Genomic DNA, 15,843 nt, shown 5'->3' on the forward strand with positions numbered 1-15,843 from the left:
TTTAACAAAACATATTCCTCAGTTTATGTTTTTATTCTATAATCGCATGAATACATTCTTTTGGCCACACTGGAAAACACTAACAATGCGGAAATACACACCACATCTTTGCTTTAAAGCATAAGCGGAATCTGAATATATTTACTGTAATGCAACTTGGTATTCTTAGTTCATAACACCACGGTTCTTTCATTCTTGCCTGCCTCTAATCTGTTTTCCACCCCACAGCCAGAGTACTCTTTTTAAAATGTAAATCAGATAGTCGGTTCCTTGCCAGAAACCTGTTAGTGACTTCCCTTTGCTCTTAGAATAAAACCTGAATTTCTTACCATAGCCCACGAGGCCCAGTATGATCCCTCTTGCCTGTATCCTCTGTCTTTCTTAAGAACAGATGCTGGGAGCCTCCTTTCTATTGTTTGAATTTGAGCTTGGTCCTTTCCGAACCCTTTGCGCTTGTTTTGTCCTCCTTTCCTGGTCAGATTTGGCAAGCTGGAGGCCTCTTGTCATTCAGGACTGCTCCCTCCACCCTCACCCCTGCCTCAAACCTTATTTTCTCAGGGAGGACTTATTTGCCTCTCTTAAGTACTCTTCTTCCTTTCCTCTGGCAGAAAGGAGCTTGTTTATCTGTCTTTCTCCACTGCGTTCCCACTGCTGGAGTAGTCAGTGCATAGATACTTGGTCTGTTTTTTAATGTGTGTCGCATGCTAGTGGATCTGTTAGAATATCAGTTCTATTCATTTTTAGATTTCTTTTTCTATTTGCTCCACTAATTTGGTTTCCTTAAATTCTCTTATTTGGTATTAGTTTCTTTTTTTTTTTTTTTTTTTTTTTTTTTTTTTTTTTTTTTGGCCTGCATATAGTTCCTATCGATCGGACTTAGCTCCTACGCCAGCCACACACAGATCGACCGTCTCCCTACCACCTCACGCCGATCTTCCCTATCGGACACCCACTCATGTTCTTTGATTCTTCATGCACGATCGTATTAGTTTCTTAAGATTGATTTTTATGATCATCTTTGTTTCTCAGACTTGCTCATTGGCAATATTTGAATTCTTTTTTTTTTTTTTTAATTTTTTTCTTTTTTCTTTTTTAGGCCGCACCCGTGGCATAGGGAAGTTCCGGGCTAGGGGTCAAATCAGAGCTGCAGCTGTTGGCCTACGCTACAGCCACAGCAATGCCAGATCTGAGTCGCATCTGTGACCTAGACCTCCATCGCAGCTTGTGTCAACACCAGATCCTTAACCCACTGAATGAGGCTGGGGATTGAACCCGCATCCTCATGGACACTATGTCAGGTTCTTAACCTGCTGAGCCACAACAGGAACTCCCTGTCTTTGAATTCTGATTGTAGAAGAAGGCTGACTGCTTGTCTGGAGGATGGGAAGTCCCAGGACCCCTTTGTTTTCCTTGTGTCAGAGTCTGGACCTCTCAGAGAACTACTGTCACCTCCATGGCACACTTCCCCTGGGAGGGTGTTTGGAAAGGATTTTGCCACCAATCTAGTCCTATCCTTTTAATGTTTTGATAATTTTCCCCAAATTTCTGTTTTTATTTATGTATTTATTTTTTCTTTTTTAGGGTCACACCTGTGGCATATGGAAATTCCCAGTCTAGGTCAGATCAGAGCTATAGCTGCTGGCCTACACCACAGTCACAGCAACGCAGGATCTGAGCCACATTTACGACCTACACACAGCAATGCCAGATCCCTAACTCACTGAGCAAGGCCAGGGATCGAACCTGCAACTTCATGGATATTAGTTGGGCTTGTCACTGCTGAGCCGCGTCGGGAACTCACCAAAATTTCTGTTTTTAGATGGCCTTCTTTAAAATTTTTTTTTCCTTGGGCATATATCTAAGCAAAACTTTCCTTAAAAAAGACACATGCACCCACATGTTCGTTGCAGCACTATTCACAATAGCCAAGACATGAAAACAACCCAAATGTCCATGACAGACAATTGGATTGGAAGATGTGTGTATACACAATGGAATACTACTCAGCCATAACAAAGAACAAAATAATGCCATTTGCAGCAACATGGATGGAACTAGAGACTCTCATCCTGAGTGAAGTAAGTCAAAAAAAGAAAGACAAATACCATATGATACAACTTACATCTGGAATCTAATATATGGCACAGATGAACCTTTCCATAGAAAAGAAAACCATGGACTTGGAGAATAGACTTGTGGTTGTTGCCAAGGGAGAGGTGGAGGGAGTAGGAAGGTTTGGGAGCTTAGGGTTAATGGATGCAAACTATTGCCTTTGGAATGAATTAGCAATGAGATCCTGCTGTGTAGCACTGGGAACTATGTCTAGTCACTTATGATGGGGCATGATTATGTGAGAAAAAAAAATGTATACATGTATGTGTAACTGGGTCACCATGCTCTACAGTAGAAAAATAAATTCTATTGGAGAAATAACAAAATTTTTTTTCCTGTTAAATTATGCATTTATCTCTTTAAATAAAGTCTGACATTTCTGGAATTTGAGCATGTTGGGAGGTAGGCTTATGTACTTAGGTGTCTGTCTTACTCTAGTTTCCATGAACTATTTTCTTCAAAACTTAATTTTTTCAATGTAAGAGGTAATTTTTATCAGCAAGTCTTATCTTCATTGAAAGGATTTAAGTTTAAAAAATTCTGTTTTTGGGAAATGTTAAAATTATACCAAAGTAGAGAAAATAGCATCATGTACCACGGGGTCCTGTCTGTCGCCTAGCTTCAAAAATTACCAACACCTGGTGGATCCTGTTCATCTGTACTTTCATCCTCCCCTCCAAGATTATTTTGAGGTCAGTCCCATTCTTCATATTGTATATTCTGTAAAAATGTCAGTATGTGGCAGAGACTCCAGTGTAATAACACAGCCCCTCTCTCTCCAGAGTCAGTGGTTGTCCTGTAGGCTAGGAAGTTCTCATAAAGCTAATGCTGCAAAATTTTCCTCGTTGCTGCTTTGGGAGAGGCTACCTTATTTATTTCTGTTATGATCACAGGTTTATACAGTTTTCAGTAACATTTGTTAAATGAAACATTAATGTCCATAATCTTCATTATGAAAAGCATAATGAATCCAAAGCATCTTTGGATGTGGTGTAGAATTAGATGGAACTGCACATTCTGAATATAATTAGTTTCTAAATCTATAGTGCATAATGAATTTGTACAGAGCAGGAGACTGTATCTTCATTTTTTAAATGGGACAGATAGCAGTGCTTTCCCAGCCCATTGAAAACTCCTGGCTAATTTCTCCACATGTTCCCCACACTCTTAAATAGGTGAGGCATTTTCATGCTGTTGCCCAGAACAAATAGGCCTCTGCAGAACCCAGAGTTTTTGAGATCACCAAGTTAGTGTTTCTTCCTTCCCTCTCTCCCTGTTTTCCCCTTCCTTCCTTGTACAGAGGGCTCCAGCAGGCAGCCAGGGAACTAAAACGCTACACAGGAGTTCCCATTGTGGCTCAGCAGGTTAAGAACCTGACTAGTATCCATGATGATGTGGGTTCGATCCCTGTAGCCTCACTCAGTGGGTTAAGGATCCTGGGCTGTGGCCAGCTGCAGTGTAGGTTGTGGATGTGGCTTGGATCCATTGTGGCTGTGGCTGTGGCTGTGGCTGGCAGCTGCCACTCTGATTCAACCCCTAGTTTAGGAACTTCATATGCCATAGTTGCAGATCTAAAAAAGACAAAGTAAAATGCTACATAGAAACTGTGGGCTCTGAATCGGAAAAACCTGAAAAAGTGTGTTTGTTTAGTAGGGCAGATAGTAAGGTAGAGTTTATTTGGCTTTTTGCTGTGTAGATGGTATTAGGAATTCACTGGCTTTTGATGACTAAAGTGGCCGGCAGTTGCTCTCATAGATGCTCTGGGTATCCTCCTGGACTCCGCTCCACCCGACCTTGGTTACCTCTAGATACTTAAGTCACATGTAGTCTCTTTTCCTCTCTTAGATTTTTCTAAGCAGTCTGTTTTTCTCGTTTCCACTGCTACTCCTCCATGGTCAAGTGACCATCATGTCACCTGCATTATTGTAGCAGATACTTCATTGGTTTCCCTCTTCCCTTCGGGCTGTTTACTAGAACCATCTAGCAGTGAGGGTGACCCACTCCAGAGTAATGACGTCATGATGGAGAGGAGAGCTGGCTGAAATACTGGACTTGGATTTCTCTGAAAGTCTCTTTCATCTTGAGTTCTGGGCATTTTTTTTTTTAATGATTTTTATTTTTTCCATTGTAGCTGGTTTACAATGTTCTGTCAATTTTCTACTGTACAGCAAAGTGACCCAGCCACGTACATACATACATTCTTTTTCTCACATTAGCCTCCATCATGCTCCATCGTAAGTGACTAGATATAGTTCCCTGTGTTCTACAGCAGGATCTCATTGGAGTTCTGAACGTTTGCATGTGATAGTCTTTGTGTTCGAAATGCTGATTTTCCTTTTGAGCCCTTTCATATAGGTCCATCCTTCCATTTTTCCTTTTGGTTTCAGATGAGATCTCAGGGGACACCAGACCCCCTACCCCACCCTTCGAGGTCCAATAAAACTTTCTGTGATGATGGGAAAGGTTCTGTATCATCCTCACTGCCCCCACACCTACACTAGCCACTCGCTGCTGAGCATTTGCGCTGTGATTAGTGAAACTGAGAAATTAAACTTTAAATTTTATTTAATTTTGTATGTGTATATATGACTGGGTCATTTTGCTGTACAGCAGAAATTGGCGCAACGTTGTAAATCAACTATACTTTAATAAAAAAAGGCAAAGAAAATTATTTAACTTTAACTGTAGGTGTTAAGTGCCTTAACTTGTGCCCTCACAGCACCCCCTTGTGTATTGCTCCCATCCTAACACTATATTGTGTATTTCCCCAACATTCTGTTCATTAGATATTTTTCAAAGGTGAAACAATTTTATAATGTATAGTCCTATACCCATCACCTAAATTCTACCATTAATGTAGTTACTAGTTTTTTTTTTTTTTTTAACACATATCCATCTGGACATTTATTTCTCTGTCTACTTATTTATTTATATACTCTTTTTAGGGCAACACCTGCAGCATATGAACATTCCCAGGCTAGGGGTCAAATTGGCGCTGCAGCTGCCAGCCTACACCACAGCCACAACACCACCAGATCTGAGCAACACCAGATCTGAGCCATGTCCTCTGCTTACACAACAGCTCATGGCAACTCCAGATCCTTAACCCAGTGAGCGAGGGCAGGGATCAAACCCGAATCCTCATGGATAGTATTCGGGCTCATAACCCACTGAGCCACAATGGGAACTCCCCGCTAATCCTTTTAAAAGTGTATTTCAAAATAACATCAGCACACATATCCCTAAATACTTCAACATGCATATCATTAACAGTTTTTTTTGGGGGGGTTTAAAATTTATATATAATAAAACGTCCATTTTAAAGTATATGTTTGCCACATTTTGATAGCGGCATATGCCTGTATACCCCTTCGGATTATATGTATGCCTCCTTCAGGATTAGAACACTGTCAGTGCCACAGAGAATTCCTCCTGTTCCTTCCCAGTTCTTTCTCTCTCCCTCTCAAGTAATGACTGTTTGGATTTTTTTCTCCTGCAACGTGACTTTAGCACACTGTGTAAAAGGGAAATACTGAAGCTCTTTAGTTTCCGTATGCACCTTCTATATACATTGAACCCCAGAACAACGAAACGACTCTATTTTCTGTCTAACATGATACAGCTCTTGTAAGTGAAGAAATTCTCATCTGTACCCCACTTGAGAAGATAACAGTTCCAACAGCCATTGTATCCATCACTGACTATATTAATTACTACTCTCAGTTCACCACTGTCCCACTCAGGATTCAGTTATATAAAAACTAAATTGTAAAGTTAATTCCCACAGCATGTATATAAAATGAAAATGGAACTAGAGAAAATGTGGTTAGTACAGGCGGTTCTCCTTATTCACGGTAGTTTTAGCCCACGTGTCATTGTGCATGTTGAATTAGCAAATATCAAACCATTGCACCTGGGAGGAAATTCAGGGTTAGGATCCTTCAAGGCCTGGGTCACTACATTTTTATCAGCAGATCAAAACATAACCTTGTTTTGTGTGTTTCTGTTTAAAAGTATCTTATTTAGTATAATTGATTGACTAAGATTGAACTCATGGCCAACAGCGTTGTTATTCATGTCTAAATGAAGCTTGTCTTACATATCTTCTTGGAAAGGCAATACAGTCTATTGCCTTTAGGAATGCTGGGCAGCACTGTGCTTGGGGGCCATTTTAAACAGTGAAATCACCGACAAAAAGCACAGAAATAAAAAACATGATACTAAATACACTTTTAATAGGAAGGGCACTTTTTTTTCTTTAATAACAAGAGAGATGACAAAACAAGAGTGTTACTTTGACTTCAACTGGGAATATGCATTTGGAGTGACTCAAGTGTGTCACCATTCTGCACATACATGACTGCCAGGGTCCCCTGAGTATTAATTTGGGGATTGCAGTTGAATTTTGGTGAGTGGGCAAATTCAGAGGTACAGAACCTGTGAATTGTGAGGATTGACTATATGCACAAATAAACACATGTATGTAAAGAAGCAAAGAGAAAATGTGCAGAGCTGCTGTCTATAACTGGTCATGAAGTTAGAGTTGATATAGATGGTATCTTTCTTCAACTTCGGGTTCCATGCTTTTGCCCTCAGCTCGAAGCTCAGTGGCTCTGGCTTCTTAACCTGATGGTGTAACCCAAACCTTCATTCTTGAAGTGTCTGAGTGCTTGATTGTTCTGTTTTTTGGTTGAGGTGGTTTTAATTAACCTTAGTATTGGGCATGGAAGTATTAAGCCCCTAGAGAACACCCTGGGTTCCAGATGTAGCCCTCTTTGCCACCATTGTATTGCAGCAAACTCCTTTTCTCCTTGGTGAGAAACTACTTGCAGGTGGACAGCTAGGTGATGCTTTATCTCATTCTCATGCTGCAGTAGCTTTGTATCTTGGAACCAGAATACTCAGTCACCATCTTAGTGAATTCTAACTTATAGCCCTTTTTTGGGTAGCATTTAAAGTTAAGTATGAAAAAAAATATGATTTACCGTTTAAAGAAAATATTTAAAAATATGTACAGAATTTGAGTGAAATAGATTAATGAAATAATTGCATAACACTCGAATGCGTATGTATCTGACATAAGATAGTTTTCCATGTAACTGAGACTTAACAGCTATTAACTATCAAGTATAATTCAAGATATTTTTGACAGAACACTTTTCCCAATGTTTTAGAGTCATCCCTAGGTTTTGTGGACTGTATGGTTTTTGTCATCTTTGCCATTGTAGTGTGACAGCAGCCTTAGACAGTGTGTAATGAAGGAGCATGGCTGCGTCCCAGTAACATTTTATTTACAAAGACAGTTTGTTGACCTCTGATCTGGTAAATCAGCACACATCCATTAATGAAACCAGATATAGTGTTATAGTCACTACTGTTGATCTAACACCTTTAGAAACCTGTTCCCACACGTGTTCAGTGGGTTTCTGCTAGATTACCAGCAAAGTTTTAGAATTCTTTTAGCATGTAAACTCTTTTCTTTAGGTCATAGTGCACACCTGCCTGGTGACATCTGGAGTGGTTAGGGCAGGTCTGAGTGAGTGTCCCCTTTCGTGGTGTCTGCCCTAAGTAAAGTTATGCCAGGAATTTTAAGCAGTGAAAGGCCAGCTAATTCTACTGGTAAGGGAGGCTCAGAAGGACTTGGGGGTTTAAATTGGTCAGTTTCATCTAGGTACAGTCAGATGTTTCCCTCTAAGTTTGAGGAGCCTGTTCTTTACTAATGTAGGTCCTGAATTTCACAGTAGAAACTTGGCGAGACTCCGAATTAAACTATTGTTTTAGGAGTTCCGTTGTGGCTCAGCAGTAATGAACCCAGTTATTACCTGTGAGGACTTGGGTTTGGTCCCTGGCCCCACTCAGTGGGTTAGGAATCTGGCATTGCCGTGAGCTGTGGTGTAGGTTGCAGACGTGGCTTGGACCTGGCGTTGCTCTATGTCTGTGGTGTAGACCGGTGGCTGCAGCTCCGGTTCAACCCCTGGCCTGGGATCCTCCATAGGCTGCAGGTGCAGTCCTAAAACAAAAACACTCTTTGTTTTAATTTAACAATCCTCTAAATTAAATTTTTGTTTGATTTTCGGGTAAATCAGCTCTGTGGCTACAAAAAATAAAAGATCGTTCTAGGGCTGCCACTGACTTGAGCTTGTTATTTCTCTCTGTAAGTGCTCTAATGTGCTCAACAGAATCTATCCCAGTGTCCCAGCCCTTACTTTCATCATTGCTTTGGTCAAGTGTAGCAGTCACTTGAGTTTACAAGGCGTGTGCCTCAGTTAGCACTTTATTACTGTCAGCCACAAATGATATCTTCATTAATTGTGGTGCTCATACCTGCTATGGATTACTTAACATTTGGTTTGTTGGTTTGTTTGTTTATTTTATGGCTGCTTTCGGGGTATATGGAAGTTCCAGGGATCAAACCCGAAACTCTGCAGTGACCAGAGCTGCTGCAGATGGATTCTTAACCCACTGTGCCACAGCAGGAACTCTGGATTACTAACTGCTTGCTTCTCATTGACAAGGAACTTATCACTGCACTCAAGCTCAAGGACCTGGCCAAACCAGTCCTTCAATCCCATTTTTGTGGCTCTGTCTCTTGGAACTATTTCTGATACCAATAATGTGTAAAAGTCTGGGTTCCTTCGGGAGACAGAAATCACATAGTAATTTTAAAAGGGAAAGTTTAATGTAAAGAATTTTCTCGGAAGTTCCCGTTGTGGCTCAGTGGTAATGAGCCCAATTAGTATTCATAAGGATGGGGGTTTGATCCCTGGCCTCGCTTAGTGGGTTAAGGATCCAGCATTGCCACGGGCTGTGGTGTGGATCACAGATGTGGCTTGGATCCTGCGTTGCTGTGGCTGTGGTGTAGGCCGGCAGCTGTAACTCCGATTGACCCCTAGCCAGGGAACTTCCATATGCTGTGGGTGTGGCCCTAAAAAGCAAGAAAAAACGAAAAAGAATTTCCTCTTCAGCGGCACCAGTTTGATCCCTGGCCTGGTGCAGTGAATTAAGGATCTGGCATTGCTGTAGCTGCCACAGCTTGGATTCCGTCCCTGGCCTAGGATCTTTGATATGCTGCGGATGCAGCCAACAGCAACAGTGAAAAAGCATCGTTATGATAGAAGGGTGACCATAATGATTAAAGAGAACCCTAAGGATTGAGTCTTGGGCTGAAAGACCGTCCTCAGAGAAGGGTCAGCTTGGAGGGGGAGCCCCTCTTTGAGGAGGGGGTTCAGACCTCATTGGAGACATGTGCCCTAGGTTTGCTGAGCTGCCAGGGCTAGAGCTGGTCCACAGCACCTGGGAAGGAAGAAACCACCTTCTCAGGCGCAGGGGAGGCCTGTGTGCGTGGGGAATCGGGGTGCTGCTGTGGCCGTGAAGCCTGGAGATCCGTGGTGTCCTTGCTTGAAGTGGTGTGTGACCAGGGCTCCGGGTGGCTGAGGAACTGGGCCGCTGGGCGTGTGGCTAGGACAGGGCCCCCCTGGATGTGTTCCCCCTGCACACCGCGTGGCAGGGGCCAGAGAAAAGGCGGCAAGGGAACCAGGAGGCGGCCTTCCTGCAGTGCCCCTTCCGCACCCTTGACTGGCAGAGCGCAGCCCTGTGCTGAGTGTAACGAGCAATGCTTCACCGCTGCTGTCTAGCAGGTACTGAGCCAAGTACTGAGGGGTGAACTCAGAGCCCAGAGGCGGCTCCTTGGTTGATCACAGAGTCAGATCAGGTTCCTCTACTCACACTTCCTCACGAGCTTCCCATTTTGCCAAGAGTGAAACCAAAGCCGTGCATAATCGGGCCTCTCCCACTTCTTCACCTAAGGACTTGCTCAGAGGCCAGTGTCTCTGTGAGGCCCACCCTTGCCCCCCCTTATTTGATACCGAAAGGCCCACCACTCCCGCCCCTCCTGCAGCTCTCCTTTTCACCTCCCGCACTCAGTGATTCTCTCCTGCCACAGTGACAGGTTTTGTGTTTGCTTTGCTCACTTATCTTTGCCGTCTATCTAGAACAATGCCTAGTGCACTGGGGATGTTTGGTAATTATGTTGTCCTTGAATATCACAGTGGACTCTAGTATTCATTAAAGTAAAATTCTAATTTAACAAAGCAGTTCTAATTTTGTTGTTGAACAACAAATTGTGTTTTTATAAGCTGTGTTATGCAATTTTCCTTGGATTTTGTAGACTGGGTACATTTTTTTGACTAGGTCAATAAGGGTGTATTTTTGGGTGGTTTATGCTCCAAAAAGTGAAACACCATCTGTGCTTTATTGTTAGTTTCTCCAGGTCACTTTTCGGCTTCTGTGACTTTTCCCATCTGAGCAGATGATGAGGCATTTTTACTATATTTTAAACATTTTATTCTTTAGAATTAAATCTTGTTTTGTAGAAGGTTAATTTATTATTTTTCTATTTGTTTTTAGGTGCTGAATGTGGAGTAAATGCAGATGTTGAGAAACATCTTGAATTAGGCAAGAAACTACTTGCAGCTGGACAGCTAGCTGACGCTTTATCTCAGTTTCATGCTGCAGTAGGTTTGTATCTTGGAACCAAAACACTCAGTGGCCCCAATCTTAGTGAATTCTGCTTTATAGCCCCTTTTTTGGATAACATTTAAAATAAGTATTATTTAATGTTTAAAGAAAATATTTTAAAATATTTATAGGATTCTGGGTGAAATAGGCTAAGAAAATAAGTGCACAACATTTGAATACATATGGATCTAACATAAGAGGATTTTTCATGTGACAAAGATAGCTATATGCAACAAGAATAATTCAAGGAGTTCCCGTCGTGGCGCAGTGGTTAACGAATCCGACTAGGAACCATGAGGTTGCGGGTTCGGTCCCTGCCCTTGCTCAGTGGGTTAACAATCCGGCGTTGCCTTGAGCTGTGGTGTAGGTTGCAGACGCGGCTCGGATCCCGCATTGCTGTGGCTCTGGCGTAGGCCAGCGGCTACAGCTCCGATTGGACCCCTAGCCTGGGAACCTCCATATGCCACGGGAGCAACCCAAAGAAATAGCAAAAAGACAAAGAAAAAAAAAAAAAGAATAATTCAAGATAATTTTGACAGAACATTTTTCTCAGTGTATTTTAGTCATCCCTAGATATCGGCAGAGGATTGATTCTAGGACCACTTCAGATACCAGAATCTTCAGATACTCAGATCCCTTCTATAAAATGGTGTGGTATTTGCATGTGACTTACACACATCCTCCTGTATACTTGAAATCATCTCTAGATTACTTGTGATACATAATGCAGTGCAAATACTATATAAATAGTTGTAAATACAACATAAATGCTGTATAAATACTTGTGAAGCAAATTTTTTCCCAGATATTTTCTATTTGTGGTTGCGGAACTTGCTCGTATGGAGGGCTGACTGTATTTATTGTTCTGCTTTCTTAAACAGATTTCACTGAATATAGTTAATTTTCTTGATGATTTGAGATCATCCATATAATAGTTACTTCGAGGTCCTTGGGGGATCCTGCAGCTCACTGCCTGTTCATTGTTGGTCAAACACCCTCTACTCCTTAGACTGTTACTTCTCACTTTTCTGTCTGTAGCATCAACTATCTTTGCAGTGTTTAATCTGTTGGGACTGTGAGAAACAAGAGGACAACAGTAAATAGGTTGTGAGTGAGGTTTTAAAGGGTTTTCTTGTGAGTCACTGCATAAACTTTTGTGCTAAAGCTTTTTCATATCGATATTTCTGATTCCTTTTTTTATTTACTTATATTTTCTTACCTTTATTTAGAATGGTTAGGAGTGACAGTCAACCTGAAGAATAATGAGTGATGTATTTTTTTTTTTTTTTGTCTTTTGTCTTTTTTGTTGTTGTTGTTGTCGTTATTGTTGCTATTTCTTGGGCCGCTCCCACGGCATATGGAGGTTCCCAGGCTAGGGGTTGAATCGGAGCTGTAGCCACCGGCCTACGCCAGAGCCACAGCAACGCGGGATCCGAGCCGCGTCTGCAACCTACACCACAGCTCAAGGCAACGCCGGATCATTAACCCACTGAGCAAGGGCAGGAATCAAACCCGCAACCTCATGGTTCCTAGTCGAATTCGTTAACCACTGCGCCACGATGGGAACTCCGAGTGATGTATTTTTAATAAGATACAGTTCTGCTCATCAGAAGAATTTTCCTGTTGTAATTTACTATATAAACAAAAAGTAGTAAGGTGTTGGTTTGATGATATTTTTCTTCATGCTTTTTCTTGAATTTAGATTTTTATTACTGGTGATGGTAGATCTCTGGAATAATAGGAAACTTAGATTTTAATCTTGGCTTTGTCACTTGATGATCCTGTGACGTTGGTTAAGTTATGTAAGAAAATGTAGGCTTAAAGAAGTGACGCACATCTACCCAGCAGTTTTCACTGTGCTACCCAAAAAGGACTTTTTCTGAAGATTAGGTGAGAGAAATGTTGACAAAGATTTTTTTTTAATTTTTAATTTTTTAAATTGAAGTATAGTTGATTTACAGTGTTGTGTTTCTGCTGTACAGCAAAGTGATTCAGATATATATATATATATATATATATATAAAACAGGGTATTGAATATCGTTCCCTGTGTTACGCAATAGGACCTTGTTGTTTGTCCATTCTATATATACTAGTTTGTGTCTGCTAGTCCCAGACTCCCAACCCAACTCTTCCCAGACCCCTCCCCCTTGGCAGCCTCAGGTTGGTTCTCTGTGTCTATGATTCTGTTTCTGTTTTGTAGATAAGTTCATTTGTATCATATTTTAGATTCCTCCTGTAAGTGAGATCCTATGGTATTTGTCTTTTTCTGATGTAGCTTCACTTACTGTGATAATCTAGGGGACAGTGATGCATGTAAGGTATATAGAAATACAGTGTCTGAAAATTAAGACTTTTCTGAAAAGAGGAGTTCCCATCGTGGCGCAATGGTTAACGAATCTGACTAGGAACCATGAGGTTGCGGGTTCGGTCCCTGCCCTTGCTCAGTGGGTTAACGATCTGGCGTTGCCGTGAACTGTGGTGTAGGTTGCAGACGCGGCTCAGATCCTGCGTTGCTGTGGCTGTGGTGTAGGCTGGTGGCTACGGCTCCGATTAGACCCCTAGCCTGGGAACCTCCATATGCCGAGGGAGCGGCCCAAGAAATAGCAAAAAAAAAAAAAAAAAGACACAAACAAACAAACAAACAAAAAAGACTTTCTGAAAAGAGATTCAGTATGTTAATAGGGTTTTCTTAACTATGTGGAGTTTCTAAGACAAAGGTTTTTTGTATTTTAATGGCTGGTTTACCTTGGAAGGTTGTAGTTAATTGGCATGATAGTTTGCAATAATTACGTTTCACGAGAGACCATCTACTGTGTGACCAGGTCATTCCTAAGTCCACCCTTTCTTTGGTGATTTGAGTTGTCTTCAATGCTCCAGCACATTATTGTCTTAGATAAATCATGTCTTAAAAAAAAATTGATTCTTCCTTGCTACCACAAGAATATTTGCAGAAACATATACTAACTACTTATTTTGTCCTCTATTATTTGCTTTCTTTAATCTCACAAATCAATAGGAACATTAAAGGCTATGGCATATTGGTAATGTAGTTTAAAATGACTGCCTGTTTTTCTTTAGCTTCACTCACATACAAGAATTCTAGAGATAGCGCTTCCCCCAAATACCCCCCCAGAATACATATATATATTTTTTTTGTCTTTTGTCCTTTTAGGGCTGCACCAGTGGTATATGGAGGTTCCCAGGCTAGGTGTCTAATTGGAGCTGTTGCTGCTGGCCTACACCAGAGCCACAGCAATGCCAGCTCTGAGCCGCATCTGCGACCTACAGCACAGCTCACGGCAACACTGGATCCTTAACTCACTGAGTGAGGCCAGGGTTCTAACCCGCAACCTCATGGTTCCTAGTCGGATTCGTTTCCACTGTGCCACTGCAGGAACTCCCCCTCCCCCAGAATATTATTGTCTGTATTTTATCACAAAATCAGCTAACACATGGTAATTTATTTTGTGAAATTCGGTAAATGGAGCACTGCTGGTGCGTTCAGAATTTGAACAGCAGTGTCCTTTTGTTCGTCATAATTTGATAAGTAGCAGTGATTCTCAAATGTCGCACTTACCATACTTTGAGGAAGACCTGTGTAGTTTGAGATGTTTATCATTTTAGTTTATGTAGAACACTGATGGTTTATACCTAACTGTAGAGAGTAGAGTTTAAATTGTAGTTGATGGGAATATACAGTAGGTAATGATGGGTGATGTGGTGTCATGGCCTGTTGAATCTCCTGTGAGATGTGTGTTCATCGGAAAAGAATTGTAGAAGCTTCATTTCAGTTGTCTCATTTACCAAACATCACATTTTGTGTGGCCATGTTTACTGTTTCAGGTAACCCAGTAAGTTAGTCGGATTCTAACAGTGAATTAGTCTCGGTCTCCTGACTTCTGGATTAGCAAGTTACGTAATTACTGCTGTAGATCAAAGAGCTGCACCACTGTAAAATGTACAATGATCTCTCCTGGTAAAATGTCATCCATATTTTTGTATGTAGCTTTAAACTGACTATATAAAATACTCATTAAATGTTTACACTTCCCAACTGCTGGATTTTGTTTTGTACTTTATTAACTTTTCCTGTGATTAGAAATTGATGTTAGGAAGTCCCTGTGCGGCACTGTGGGTTAAGGACCTGGTGTTGCCGCAGCTGTGGTGTAAGCCACAGCTGCAGAGCAGTTCCATCCCTGGCCCAGGAACTGCCACGTGCCATGGGTGCAGCCCAAAATATAAATAAATAAAATAAAATTGTGCGCATCTTATCAAAAACCATGTTAAAAAAATTGATGTTAGAGTTTGCAATAAAACTTGGCTAGTGGTGTTGGGAGTATCAGTGAATCAATTTTTATTATAATGTTATATCTGACATTTATGATTGTGACATCCTTCTATTTTTGTTTTTGAAAAATTAGTTATATTTTGAAGATTCCTTAGGCCTGGTTTGTTGTTTTATTACATTTTTTATATTTATTTATTAAAACTCAATAGCAATACCGGTAATTGTTTCCGTGTTGTGGTACAGATCACTTGGTGATTTGGCTTGAAAACTTTTTGCATCTGGCCCATAAATATTTTTTGGCAGGAGTTTTAAGATTGGAAACTGAGAAATAGTCCCAATCTGTTGTAAACAGTGTGATTTAAGGAAGAGTGTTGGTATCACTTTCTGAATAGTCTTCTGATACAGTTGCATCTTTTTTGTTATTTTTCCTTTTTTAAATTATAGTTGATTTTTGGTGTGCCAATTTCTATTGTACAGTAAAGTGACTCAGTTATACATATATGTGCATTCTTTTTTTATATTCTTTCCTATCACGGTCTATCCAGGAGACTGGATATAGTTCCCTGTGCTATACCTTAGGACTTTTTCTTTTCTTTCTTTTTCTTATTCTTTTTTTCCCCCCTTTTTTGGCTGCCCACTGCATATGGAGGTTGCAGGCCAGGGATCAGATCTGGGCTGCAATTTCAGTCTATACCTCAGCTGGGCAATGCCAGATCCTTTAACCGCACTGTGCCAGGCCTGGGATTGAACCTTCGTCCTGGATGGAGACACCATTGATCCCATTGTGCTACAGCAGGAACTCCTGTTTTTTATCCTTTCTAAATGTAATAGTTTGCATCTGCTAACCCCAAACTCCCAGTTCATCCCTCTACCTCCCCCCTCCCCTTGGCAACTACAAGTCCCTTCTCTATGTCTGTGCTTCTG

At 41.2% G+C, this 15,843-nt stretch overlaps 1 protein-coding gene across 1 annotated transcript in view; it reads left to right on the plus strand.

The window, feature by feature from the left end:
- The window catches only part of DNAJC3 (DnaJ heat shock protein family (Hsp40) member C3), a 68,940-nt gene that overhangs the window by 15,495 nt on the left and 37,602 nt on the right, over positions 1-15,843 (plus strand). The window contains 1 exon segment of the mRNA NM_001190184.1: positions 10,519-10,629. Coding sequence (NP_001177113.1) covers positions 10,519-10,629 — 111 coding nt within the window.

The sequence above is a fragment of the Sus scrofa genome, chromosome 11, assembly GCF_000003025.6.
Source record: "Sus scrofa isolate TJ Tabasco breed Duroc chromosome 11, Sscrofa11.1, whole genome shotgun sequence".
Lineage (NCBI taxonomy): Eukaryota > Metazoa > Chordata > Mammalia > Artiodactyla > Suidae > Sus > Sus scrofa.